Source organism: Poecilia formosa, unplaced genomic scaffold (assembly GCF_000485575.1).
Source record: "Poecilia formosa unplaced genomic scaffold, Poecilia_formosa-5.1.2 Scaffold70, whole genome shotgun sequence".
Lineage (NCBI taxonomy): Eukaryota > Metazoa > Chordata > Actinopteri > Cyprinodontiformes > Poeciliidae > Poecilia > Poecilia formosa.
In genome coordinates this window covers 307,292-321,123 of record NW_006800009.1, presented here as the reverse complement: position 1 = coordinate 321,123, position 13,832 = coordinate 307,292, and the positions used below count along the sequence as shown (strand labels likewise).

Sequence of the window (13,832 nt, the reverse complement as noted above, 5' to 3'; positions counted from 1 at the left end):
TTGGCCTCCAAGACAAAATGCAGATAAAAGCACTCAACACGTTGTCATGGTAGTGGCATCATCATGCGTTAAAATAACCAATCAAAGCTCAGTTCAAGCTCATATGGAGTAATCTGTGGCAAAACTGAATACAAATAAAAAGATAATGTATAATTTTCATCCAAACACACCATTATGTATATATTGTTTTGAGCAACATGACAAATGTCTAAATAAGTCTAAATAAATTTTAGACTGAACTTTGTGTAACCTTCTTGATTTTTGTTCTTTGCACAAACAGAGAAACTGACATCGACACAATTGTGCTTTATTGCTGTACAGAGACAGAATTATAAAACATTGGGATAATATTTATGAAATACCACAATCTTTTTGTTTTTTCCACAAACACATACATATGCAAATGAAAATATATTGTATGTCAGGTACAAAAGAAGGATCACAATAAAAAAGGAAAAAAAAAACATGACAAAATTATGAAAGGCAGTGACAAACCCCATATTTAGGTGCAGAAATAATAGAAAAACATGAACAGAATGGCCATTTAACACTGACTGTAGCACCAGAAAGCTGATCTCTGAAGAGACGATTTTATAGATTCCTGACGAACAGAGAAGGGTGGCAGTAATCGGCCTGCCATGAGTTATGCATATTGTGGACTTTAATGTGGACAATTAGTGTTTGGGGTAGACGAAGGGTTCACAGTGTGGTGAAAAACAATTCTTCACATTAGAAAATCTGCATTTCCCCCACCCCCACCCCAGACATGTGCATGTTATGGAAAGTCCAAACAAATTGATCATGCAAGGTAAAAGCCTTATTTCATGGTTTAAGGGTATGCACAAAAATCACACAGTAAACCCGAACGCTGTTCATGATGAATGGTAGATTTTGCCCTTCGGAGGGCATCAACAGAGTTCACCAGCTTATTATGCTTGCATCAGATTTGCTCCTTGATAATGTTTGTAGTTCTGCAGCTCAAAAGGTGTTCGTGACGGAGTAAATCTGTCCTTTTGCATCGTTACCTCACTTTAGAAATGAACTCCAAACGAAGACATGGTTCACATTAAGCAGTCAAGTATATTCTTTTTTTTTTTTAGAAGCAAGAGCATATTCCAGTAATAATTCACAATTCGAAGCTACAAAGAATATCAGTGATGCTCGAAGAATAGATGTTTGCATTTAGACATTCAGTGAAAAAAACAAAACAAAAAAACAACAAAGACTCTGGTGGTGGTGATTCCGAAGTCCTCTTGCACCTTTGTGCTGCTAATTTCTAAGGCTAAATCAATCAGACACATTGTGGGTGATAAGTGGCAAAGAGAAATCCATTAGAGCTATTAATACCTAGCAACATTAACCATTTAGGACAATCTCCCAAGATCAAACGGCTTGCCGAGACACACCTGATGCCGAGATCAACCAAAACACCACATAAACATTGTGCAGTAAACAACTGTACGCATATTTAAGTCGATCTTCCCGGCTTGCATCAGGAAAAAATACCAAAACAAAAACATAACAGGATCTGGAGGTGGATAATAAATACGTAAAATAATTCCACAGTAACAGACAAGTCATTGTAAAAAAAAAAGAAGAAGATATTCACATTTTTTTAAATAAATCTCTTCCAGTTTTTCAGTCATTGCATCAAACCCCCACCCAAAAAAAAACAACACATTCTTCAAACTCAGAATCCTTATAATGAACTGCCTTTTTACACCTCATACATGTCTTTTGTCTTTTATTTCAGTCTCTATGCTCTTCTGGGATGATGAAAGCAAAGGACTTCAAACACCAGTCGCTATTTACACTGACGTTACTATGGAAACACCCGTAAAGCCGGTTTCATCCATCCGTTAGAGGAAGGAGGGCAGCAGGTCGAGCTGGAGAGGAGGTCTGTGGTTTGGGGTCAAACGGGGGAAAGAGGAGATGATGGAAAGGACTCCGGGGTGAGAGGTGAGTGGAGGACGAGCACACAGTGGAAGAATCTGTACAGGAGTCCAGTTGATCTGCGTGTGAGCTCTCCTACACGACACCGAACACACGAACCCGCTTGGATGTCGACACAGGCATCGTTAGGAGCTTGAAACATTAGAGGCTCAGAAAAGCAACGCAAACTCAGAAGCCCAACTATATTTATTTGTTCTTATTAATACATAACTAATGAGCAAGTTAAAAAAAAGTATATAAAAGCACAGATATGTATCTAAGAATAATTGGGGTTGTATACTGTATAGTCAGGCTGCCGTGGAAAAAGAAGAGTGCAAATAAATAATTTGAAGCCTAGAATTAATGACATTCAGCCTTTCAAGGTCTGTTGTGGGTAAAACTAGAAAAAAAACCCCCCCGCATAATTTGAAAGTCTCCTCTCTTCATCAAACTAATTTTGTAGATGAAGCAGCATCTCTGATCTGCAGGACAACTGCTATTCTTTAATGAACAAGTCCAGAATTTAAAGAAGATGCTTTTATAAACTAAGAGGTCAAAGAATATAACTCGTTTGAAGATTTGAGCAAAAGTTGGATAAATGGTTGTCATTATTTCTGTGGGACTTAATGTGTCTGACTCAACCAAAGAAACATCTGGCCTCATATGCTCTCACCTAACAATGCTTATGTGATCACACAATGAGAGTTTAGCATGTTTTTGTTTTTCTTCTCTTATTTACGATGCTTTTCCTCGGTCCGCATTGTCAATAAAACTTACTTGCTCTTTTAAACCAGCCTGTACATCAAATAATTAAAGAGCTTACAGTATGCATCATACGTAACAACAATACTTCAATCGTATTTTCACTTGAATCACTTTGGCACAGGGTCGCGTGTTCACAACATGAACGACACACCCGTCTGCTGAAACATGCGCATCTTGAACAACGTGGTAGATTCCCTTTTCATGGTAAGTGCAGTGGTTTGGAATTTGGCCACAGGACTTTTATTCAAGGCTGGTCAATAACGAGGACGAGAAGTACACCTTGGGATAATGTTGAGGTTAGCCTGACCCCTTGGTAGCTTGTTGCCATAGCTACCAGAAGCACTTAGGAGCCGAGCACGTCGAAGCCAGCTGCACGGATGTTAAAAACCTGGAAGTTCCTAAAGGCGTTGGGTTTGCTTGTAAACTTCACAAGTCCGCACGCAAGAACCCCAGTGTGAACATGTAGGAACTCAACAGTATCATCAGCACCATGTTGCGGGGAGGAAACTTGTTTTGTGTGCAGCAGTAATGCAAGACCATCTATCGGAGAGGTAAGATGCTCATTCGGCATCTGACCACCACAGATATATGCTGCTGATTTGCTCTCGGGTGCAGCCTCCAATAAATGGACATCATCCTTTTGGTGAAAATAAATAGGCGTGTTATAATAATTTAATCTCTTATATGTCTGCTTATTTTTTTTTATACATAAAGTATTTGATCATATAATAAAACCCACTTCCACAGGAACAGCTGTTTATGCATTCACACACACTGTGCACACTGAGTTTATGTCACATCAGGTAGAGCGTCTTCCACAGTCAGTGCAAATACAGGAGAAGCCGAAGCCCCAGCCCGGGGGGCGAGGCTCTGCAGCCTTCGGCCTCGGTTCATCAGCGTAGCCCACGGGCAATGAGGTTGGTGGCCCAGATCAAATTTACAAAACAAACAAACAAAGAGTTTATCTTTGACGAAAGGATTTGAAGACGCGACTTCAGACACCGCAGCTCAAGGAGAGGCCTTCCTTTTGGTCCAGAGCAGTGTGGGGGGCAGGGGTGGGGACTGAGGCGGCCGCTGCTTGTGACTGTTCCGCCCCTCACACTGCACCTGCCGCCAGCGGAGAAGCTCCCTGAGGGTGGCGCTCTCGTCTCTGTTGGTCAGATGTAGGCGCTGGAGCAACTAGAGAAGAAGGAGGAAGGTTGATTTGGGTTAGAGAGGAAGAGCGTATTTTACTCGACTGGATGAGATGAAGAAGCAAATGTGTGATTAATGAGAGATGTGAAGAAAAAGTTCAGGTTTTTACTTCAACGCAGCTGGATTAAAAAAAGAAAAAAAAAACAAGTTCTAGTCTCGGACTATTCTCACAATTGCTCAGGCCGTAAATCAAAATGTCCACACATAGAAACACATTCAACCACTTGAACAAGAGCACGTCGCTACTGATGTGCAAGTCAATTGCTTCGGTAAAATTAAAAAGGATTCTCAGTTTTTCGTTGATAATCCAAACCAAGAAAACATGAAAAAGAAATGTCCATGCTCGGTTATAATTCAACAGATGAATTATGTGGCGATCAGCTTTGTAATAAATTTAGTTTTTTTTTACTGATTATCAGGACAAGATTATTCTTCACTGATCACAGAGTTTTTAAAACACAGCTTGTGATCTGGAAAAAAAAAAACAATAAAAACAATCAAATTTGCCAAAACCTATAAACATTAAACATTTCTACAAACCTACTACGAAAATCCATTCACTTTGCTGCAACTAAATTATTATTGATTCTCAAAAAAGCTAAATTACTCTTATTTATTCCCGCTGACATCCGTGATGCGACCCAGCAGTCGGCCTAAGCTAAGGGTTTGCTCTTTCTTTATTCCATCTGTTTAAGTCTCTTGTTTCACTCTCAACAGTTGAGAGTGGAGGTGACCGAATGCCCAATGAGTCCATAATCTAAATTTATTCATCTATAATTGTGTCAACTTGTGAATATATTTTGTATTTACCCGAGGAAAAGAAAATGCTTCAAAGAAAAGTTATTCTTTCAACCCAAAATTTAAATATTTTCACTGTAATATTTTCCAAAACATGTCACTTTGTCACAGCAATCACACACAAGCAGCAGTGTGACGTACGTGAGCATTACGTTTCAGATATCCATATGAGATTAAACCCTCAGATTGACCGTCTGCACTGGCAGACGAGAATCTAATCCATAATTTACACGTCTCTCCTAGGCTATTCAGTGCTGTGGTGCCAAGCAGGAACACCAGCTACCGGAACAGTAGACAAGAGGGAACACCAAGTCCTTCTGCAATGCATGGCTGCACGCGGACTCACGCAAACACTAACAGACTGAATGCAACAAGGCTCAGAAACTACTGGAAATGTTCAATGATTCGCAGTTTGTGACCTTTCTGACTGAGAACGCTGCACATTTAAGAGGTAATCTGCGAAATGGAACTATGAACATGATACGACGTGAATATAGCATTTACAACATAAAAAAAGTTTTATAGTAATAGTGCTTAAAATAACTTTTAAAAAACAGAATATTATGAAGATTCTGTGCACTACATACACAAGTTTGGGTCAGGTAAAGCTTGAAAACACCTCTGTTCCTTCCCCCAGTCCTGATGGGTAAACAAGACTGACTTAAAACAAAAATAACCAGAACAGGTGACGTCTTGATGTTGGAACTCAACTGTGAAATTAAAAATATTTAGCAAAAATGGTTATGCATTCATCTATTATTGGGATTTCCTTGGATCCATTGTGTTTTTTGATAATGAAATATTCCAAGTCATTTAAAAAAAAAAAAGTCTTAGGTTATAATTGAAGACAGGTCAGCAACTGTGTAGCCAGATGGTGATTCTGTATACTAGTTTTTTTCTTAGGAAAGCATATAAATACTAAGAAGATGTAATATTCCAACCCCAAGTGTGACTTTGGTTATACCTCATTTGTAAAGAAAGTAGAAAAAGAAAAAAAAAAATACGATGGTCTAAAATGAACCTTATACTTTTTGAAGGTGTGTTTGTCCCAATCTGGTTAATATCAGAACAGACTGTGCTTTTAAAGATGAAAGAGGCAACAATATCAGAAGTCAGCAATCATTTCTGTGTGTGAGCTTTTTTATTTTATTTTTCTTGGAAATATCTTTTTTACCAGCGGCTTCAGTTCCACAAAGTATCGTACTGTTTGTCCTTCTCATACGTTTCAGAAATGGGAATGTGTTGTGCTGTATAATTCTGAGAAGGAAACGTGTGACGACTCCTACTTTAAATGTCATTGCCGTTCCCGCGGCATTGTCTGAGGGGATAAACAAAACTATCAATCCTTGTCGTCTTCAGTCACACAGCCGTCTGTCAATTTGCTGTATAATTAGCCTCGACCGCTCTTGGAAAAACACAAACCAGTCTATTCATTCCTAATCAGCTTGCCCCCTTTATCTTCCGGCATCCTTTCTTCTTATTAGTTATGAAAGTCCTACGCCAACACAGTTTGGAACGAAGCTAACAGACAAAAAAAAAAAAAAAAGATTCACAGAATGAACTTAATGAAGAAATTAATGACGCTGAAACTGATCCAAAAAGCCATCAGAAATGTATTTTCTCTTATCTTTTCCTCACAGTATTTGCAACATGTCTGCAGTGATGAGCAGAGCATGGAAGAAGACAGGACAAACACAAGTGTGTGTTTGGTTTTACAAACATTAGACATGTATGAATGTAGTCCAACTTTTAACAACAAGAATCACCAGAGTAATAAATCAGGAAAAATAGTCTGATAACAGATTTAATAGACAAATCAAGTTACATTAAGCAGCAGAGAATTTTGACCAGGTGAATAAGAACTAAACTCAAAGACTGATCAGAGGTTTTTGTGAAGTTTTGTTCTGTTGATACAAAGTCTTGCCAATTATAATTTATCTTCCAGAGCTACAGTAAACACCATTCAAAATATTTCTTCTTACCCTCCTGCTAGTAAACAGAAACTAATGTTTAGTGTTACAAACTGTAAATGCCAACCTTAACTTCAGCCTAATTTTCTAGATTTTTTTTTTTCAACCCCCCCAATGCTTCCAAAATCAGCATCTTCTAAAACAGATAGAAGTTAAGAGCACCTAAGAATAAAACAGAGTAACTTTGTTGTAATACCTTCGTTCTCCCAGATATCTCCTGGCAAAATGCCCCCATGGGGGGTAAAAATTGTGGCAAAAAAACTCGCTATGTGCCCAAAAATATTGTTTATAAAATGACCAAAAACTTCCACGGTGCAAAATAGCAAATAACATTTTCAGCATACAAGTGTTTTTTCCTCAGTGACAATTTTCACAGTTGAGTTTTGACTGTCAGCTTAATCACCTGCTGATTAATGGGAATTGCATTTTGAGTTTTGTTGATTTTTCTGAATTAAATTTATCACTGAACTGGGATTACTGGGAGCACCAGTAAGTGTCATTGAAGATCTAGGAATGAGGAATGCCCAGCTAGCCTATGTTTTCTTTTCAGATATAAAAGATGGCAATAAGAGGTTTCTCTACAAACAATAAAAAAGGGAGCAGATGAACTGTTGATGAAGTTATGCAAAAGCAGTGCTTTTCACAATTTTGGCTTCCTGATTTTATGTACATGTTGATCAGAACATTATGATCTTCTTCCCTTGGCTTTGGTTGCTTATAAAAGCCTCAGGCTCCATAAATAATCAGACTATTAATCATTTTCTGCCAATGTTCTGAGGAAGTATTATGCTTTTACAGAATTTCTATGAAAAACACTGCTGTTGCCGTCAGGCTTGAGATCAGCACGGCCGTGACACACTCACCACATCCCTATTTATGGGAAGTGTTTCCGGTGAGCCCACCCTGACCACCCTCTTTGTTTTAGAGGGCAGCCCCTGCACCAAATGGAGAAAAGTTGAGATGCCCCCTCTGGAAAATACATGAAGGATAAAAGAGCAAAAATGTTAGAATTGCAGAGAAAGAAAGTCTTCTCCGTACTCGGAAGGCGCTGCAGACGTCTAGAAACACTGTGATTAGGAAAGCTGGCGCATCAGCGTTGTACCTGCGTTCACGCACAGGTCAGCTGGAAGTGGAGGGGAAAAGTGTTTCTTCAGTCGCAGGATTTAAAGAAGGAACACAGAGTCCTTTCACACCTTTTGTGGAGTTTTATCTATGAAAGGTGAATCCTGTGAGCTTGTCTCAAAATGGTACACTGTGTCCTTTGCTTATTCTTTTGCTTTGAGCTTAGCTGAAAATCACTCGCTAATCCAAACTGCTATTAAAGTTCTTTTAGTTTTTTTCTGAGAGAAAACTTTGTGTGAAAGTCTGGATATTATTCGGCATGCAATATATTAGCACCTTAAAGCTGCAGTATGTAACTTTTATTTAAAAAAAAAAAAACGTTTTTTACATGTTTTCTAAAACTGTCACTATGACGCAAGACTAGAACGTGAGACAGATAATTAGTGAAAAAAAAACAACTTCTTTGCCTTCTCCCTGATCTTCTATTGCCGCCTAGAGAAATACAACCAATCAGAGCCACGAGGAGGGACTTTGCTCCGTCAATCACTTTACTTTTCTAACTTTAAAAAGTTAAAATATCTGTTTATGTGCTCAAATTTGATGAGTAAAGCTGACTCATATGGTTGAGATAAATTGCGGAAGTTCAAAGAGGAAGAAAGGAGATAAAAAGTGACTTTATAAGTGTCATGGTACTTGTTTATTATTATTATTATTATTATTTCAGAAATTGATTTTCTTGTTCACTCGTCTCTTACAGTTACTGAGAATAGCCTAAGATAATACAAAGGCATCTATATTTTTATCTGAGGTAGTATGTGTAACACCATAAGGTAAGAACAGGAAGCAGTGGCTACAATTCACCTCAGCTCACCAAAGTCTGACGATGACAAGTTGAAAAATGCCGCCTTATCTGAGGAGTCTGGATTTCAGCTGAAAACAGTGATCCGTCTCGACTTGGAACAGATTTAGCAACATATGTCTATATGCACAGAAATCTCAGACAGGAGAGTTAAGGTCATCCTGACTGCAAACAACGGTCCAACACAAAGCTAGAGAGGTTTACCTCATAAAAGTGAACGTGTGTAAAACTCAATTTCATTATTTGAAATTGCAAAAAAAAAAAAAAAAAAATCCAAAAGTAATTTAGATGTAGATTATTACTGTATCTTGAGATCAGGATGAAACAAAGATGCACGTTGTTCAGAGAGAGTAAGAACCCTAAACCCGTCTGCAGTGTAAAACATGGAGGACTTTTACATATGTTAATAGAGCTGGCTGTCTCTAAACATTTATGATGTGAACCTCACCAATAAACACTTATTACTGACACTTCTATCCTCTATTTCAGGCATGAGCTAGTAAGAGTTTATCTCCAATGTTCTACATGGGAAAATTCAACGAATCAATCTACCATTAAATGTTAAATGAGTCACATTCTGAGAATGCTGTCGTTTGGTTTCATTTTTTTCAGTAAACCACAGGACTTTAAAAGATGACAACCCGGATCTATAACGAAAAGTTGAATGTCATCTCTGGAGAAAAAAAAAAAGGGGGGGTTGTTACTGGGTGTTCTTGCCAGGGGTGAAATTACAGCACATGATAATCACTATGAAAGCTTGAATCTGTATTTCACACGAGTTTGATTTCCTACTGCTTTAGGCTTGCTGATAATTACAGCACTGCTTAGTTGTGCCTCCGTTTTTCCACTTGGATGTGTGCGAGTTAGGGTTCGAGTGGAGAGGACAGTGAATTTAATCCTGTAACAGTACACCTGCCTGTAGTATCTGAAGAAGCTCGCATGTCAGGAGAGGTACATGATGTTCCAAGGAGGCGACTTTTTCCCTTCGCTTAGTCAACAAACCCAAACACAACAACATCTATCATTACTTGGGTTGTGCTCCAACTGTCCGTGTGTGCCACTGTGAGTGTCTGAGTAAATGTTTGTGTGCCTGTAACCGGCCGTATGCAAACTGATCTCAAAATGAAGGTCAAGGTTTCACAAAGTCTGCAAAAGTGAGGCAGCGTCTGGAGCTAATAGGCTGAAATAAAAAAAAAAATGTAAAAAAATTACACAGAACCTAAAGCGGAAAGGAAAATGACTGTATTAACCAAACAATTCACCATTTTTTGGGCTATAAAATATTAGAAGGGAATTGCTTTGTGATGTGTGATTACCTGAGTATGATGGCTGTCCAAATGTCTGTGCAGGGAGGTGGTGCTGGAGTTCGACTTGCTGTGACTCTCATCCTCCAGTGATCCTGAATATTAGACAAACAGCAAACACCTAGTCAGAGGTCAAATCCAGCTCTAAAATATTCTAGTGGCATTATTTTCACTGTGCATCTCAATAATTAGATAGTAGCCGAAAAGGTCTTTTTATTCAGCAATTTAGTAAAAAAAAAAAAAAAAACTCAGTTATTCTATAGAGTCCAAAACACAAGGAGTGAAGTATTTCAAGAGTTTATCTTTGGTAAGTGTTGATGAATGAAAATTTAAAGTTTTTCAAATTTTTTAAATATTGCATAAAATCTTTAAAAAAACGAAGTCTAAGCTGGATTTGGTCAACAAACTGACCTGACCTAAACCCAGCAGAGACTCTGTGGAGTAATATCAAGACCAGCAGCTAAGCAAGGCTGAAGTTGCTTCTGAAGAAAGCTGGTCTTTCATAACACCTCAGCAGAGACACAGACTGATTGCCTCAGTAGCAACAGTCTGACATTTATGTGTTAAGAAACTTAATAATTATCCTTATTCAATTTGTTAATATTCCAAGAAAGTGAATTTTGAGTTTTTATTACATATAAGATCAAAATTCATCACTTTGTGTAATGAATCTGCACAACATATATGAATATAGTTTCTGGAACTGTTCAAAAAGTGAAGCAAGAAAAAAACATATGTTTGTATTTTAAATAACTTTTAAATAAGTTTTATTTCTGCAGTTTTATTTATTATTTATCAATAGTTTTAATGATTAATATGTAAGTTTTCTTCAGGTAGGTATCTTGAGTAATTTGGTCATATTCTATTTGAAGAAAACCAACACAGTAACAATAAAAACTATAGATAAATAATAAATAAAACTGCAGCAAATAAATCTCAGATATTTAAAATATCAAAACAGAATTTTTTTTGTTCACTTTTTGAACAGTTCAAAAAGCTAAGTAAACATATTGTGCAGACAGGTCCATTATCAGCTAAGTTAACCTTAAGTTACAGCATAACAAAAAGTCAAAATGTTTGATTTTTTGCTTTTTATTTAGTTTTTTGGACCCTAAGGCTGGACTTTGCTAATTACTTGATTTTTCTCAATGAAGATCAAAGCAACCTGCTTTTGGCTGTCATATGTAAACTTATGAAAGAGGAAATGGGGAACTCCCTAAACCTTGACTGACCTAGACAGTATAGCAGATCATGATTTCAAGAGATCATTTGTCAGGAAGGCAAAGGGTAAAATGCAAAGCCTTGTGGTGTTACCATTAGATATCTGGTTGCCATTCTCCACAGGGACAGGACTTGGGGGATGGAGAGAGTGGTTGTTGGCGTTCTTGTCTTGCAGCTGCAGGGATGGTGAGGTCGGCGCAGAGCCACTTTCTTCCCTCCCCGGCAGATTGATGTTAGAATTGAATCCTGGAAACAGAACAAGCAGAGAAAAACACAATATATGCAGAAGTCACACTTATTCCGACAAAAATCAGTGGGATTTCAACATTTATAAAAAAAGGCCTCTAAACTTAATACCTTTCCTGGTAATGTCTAAAAAGGCCTTAAAATAAATTACATTCTTATTCTATCAAAAAAATTAGGACAAATCTAACAGAGGGGGAAAAATGCAATTTTACAGAAAAACAGTTTTTCCCATTTTATAAACATTCCTGGAAACATTTTGTGGTTCATATTTTAATCTTCTCCATTTGATGCGAGAGTTGAGGAACTTTTAATTAGCAGTCCACGACAAACTCAGAAAGCTTCAATTGTTAGCATCCTTGCTGCATCATGCTGCCTTCCAATGGTATTAGAAAATAAATTTATTCTTCTCATAAAATATTTTACAAGGTTGAGGCAGAGAGAGAGAAATCTTTGATTATGCATTTTTACAAAACCTCTCTGGATCATCCAGGATTTAGACCTTTCTTTTAAATACCTCTGAAATAAGCATGATAGTCCAGGTTGCTACTTTTTACTCCAATTTTTATTTATTTATTTTTTTTGTATGAAAATGAATTTTAGTTAAAACTGCTAGTTTCTTTTATTTTAGGACCTTTCAAATGCTTTTGCAAGAAGGGAGAATATTTGTGAATTTGGTGCAATAATATTCACTGATTATTTCCAGTTGAGAAAAAAAATGTTGAATTTCATACTTTTGCATTTTAAATGTTTGCTTTTTGAATTTGATTTTACTTTGTGAAAAGTTTCTATTGGTTGAGATGCGTTTCCAAAAGCCTCTGCAGCTCTTCAAGGGTCGTACAAAAACTGCATAAGTAACTCTGGCTGCATGTGTTGGTAGATAATCAGCTGTTGACTCGCACCAAGAATGTCTACCTTTTGTCTCTCAGCTCACCCACACCCACCCAGTCACATGACACCTAAACATACGCTTGACAAACTCTAATATAACATATTCGCTTCCAGAGTTAAAAATTGTGTCCAAGAAGGAGAAACGATCACTTCAATTCCAAGTTTGACTCCGGGGAATGTGGTAAAGTAAAACTGGATGCTAATCCTCTTCATTTGTTTGAAGTATGGCATTTTTTATGACACATACTTGTGGAAAAATCCCAAGACCACCTGCCGCCTTTCCTTAGTATTCCTGTGGTTTTCTCATACCATCGGGGTGAGGACGGGGGGGTGAGGGGGTCCAGCAGGGGGAGAGTCAGCTGTTCTTCACAGAGATGTCAGAGATAGAAACTATAACCTCTGCCCGCTCCCTAGAGCTGAGTATCACATTCAGCCATTTGACTGCCAAGAGGGAACGGAAGTGGCTTGTCCCATTAAACCCGTAGGCATCCCTGTGCACTCAGATCTGAGGCGGCCCGCTGTGCTCTGCCTGCTCAAAATACCCCGCTGCCCACCCCACTGTCACACACACCACTTTCCATGATGCCGGTGCTTTTTCCTGCTCCGGTCCAGGTGCTGATGAAGACTCAAGTACAAGATGTGATGTGGGGCAAATGCGTCATCATTCACTCGCTCACATACAGTGTCTTATAAGGTTCTCAGCATCCAGCTCGATGTACTTTTCACAGTTATAGAAGCATGACGCAATAGCTTACTACGCAAACCGAGCAGCTCCTCCATAAGGCAATGGAAAGATGATGGTTTATTTTCACCGACAGCTACTCCTTCCACTCTGCCGCAATTTTTTTTTATTTACGTCTCCAGATATTTGACCAGGTTGTACTGTACACCGCTTCAGAGCATTCACACTCCCCTCAATACAACATGAGTGAGCTGTTAAATATTTGATGCCTAATCCTCATCATTCTACTGCTCATACATTATTAACAAAGCCCCAACTTATAAACTCTGAGGAAACACAGTCGGGTAGCTGAATTTCTATCTTCTCTTATAGGCTAAAGTTGTGCTAAGACTGCATCAAAATAGAATATTTGCATCATCCCAAAGCAATATCTTTTTGGGTTTGAATAGTCTGACCTGGTGACCCTCCACTGCACCAACTAAATGTTTGGCCTACTTTCTATAATTTTGTGTGCGCTGCATGCAGGACCACTGAACTGCCTTGCACAATAACCCAGAACTCAAACTGATTATTATGCGACACTAAAGGAGACTATGCAAGCTTGCTCATAAGCCAGCATGCAAGAAAGCAAACGTGGAAGCCGAAGGGCACGGCAAAGCAGATAGTAACAAATAGGCTTGTGCAAGTCTGCCAACAAGGATGGCTATTGCAACATTAACATAACAATATTGATTTTTCTATTGTAGATGTCAGAGAGCCTGATACTATTCAAAACCTGATCTAACTAATCTGCAGGTAAGCTCATGTCTGGCTTTGTATGTCAGTCAGCAACCCCAGAAGGGACAGTCCACTTCCCGTTCCCGTTTACTCTCTTCACATATGACTTGTAATACCACAAAAAGAGAGGCTTT

At 38.3% G+C, this 13,832-nt stretch overlaps 1 protein-coding gene across 5 annotated transcripts in view; it reads right to left on the bottom strand.

The window, feature by feature from the left end:
* Positions 1 to 293: 293 nt before the first annotated feature.
* myo16 (myosin XVI) overlaps positions 294 to 13,832 on the bottom strand; it is a 109,780-nt gene continuing 96,241 nt past the window's right edge. For 4 of the 5 annotated variants that reach the window (XM_016673109.1, XM_007555361.2, XM_007555362.2 and 1 more), the window contains exons 33-35: positions 11,199 to 11,351; positions 9,897 to 9,979; positions 294 to 3,876 (exon numbers count right to left, since the gene is read on the bottom strand). In XM_016673109.1, the coding sequence (XP_016528595.1) occupies positions 3,706 to 3,876; positions 9,897 to 9,979; positions 11,199 to 11,351 (407 nt within the window). In that variant the 3' untranslated portion in view covers positions 294 to 3,705. Of the gene's footprint in view, positions 3,877 to 7,522; positions 7,629 to 9,896; positions 9,980 to 11,198; positions 11,352 to 13,832 lie in introns of all 5 variants that reach the window. The other variant, XR_001662563.1, reaches the window with a different exon arrangement.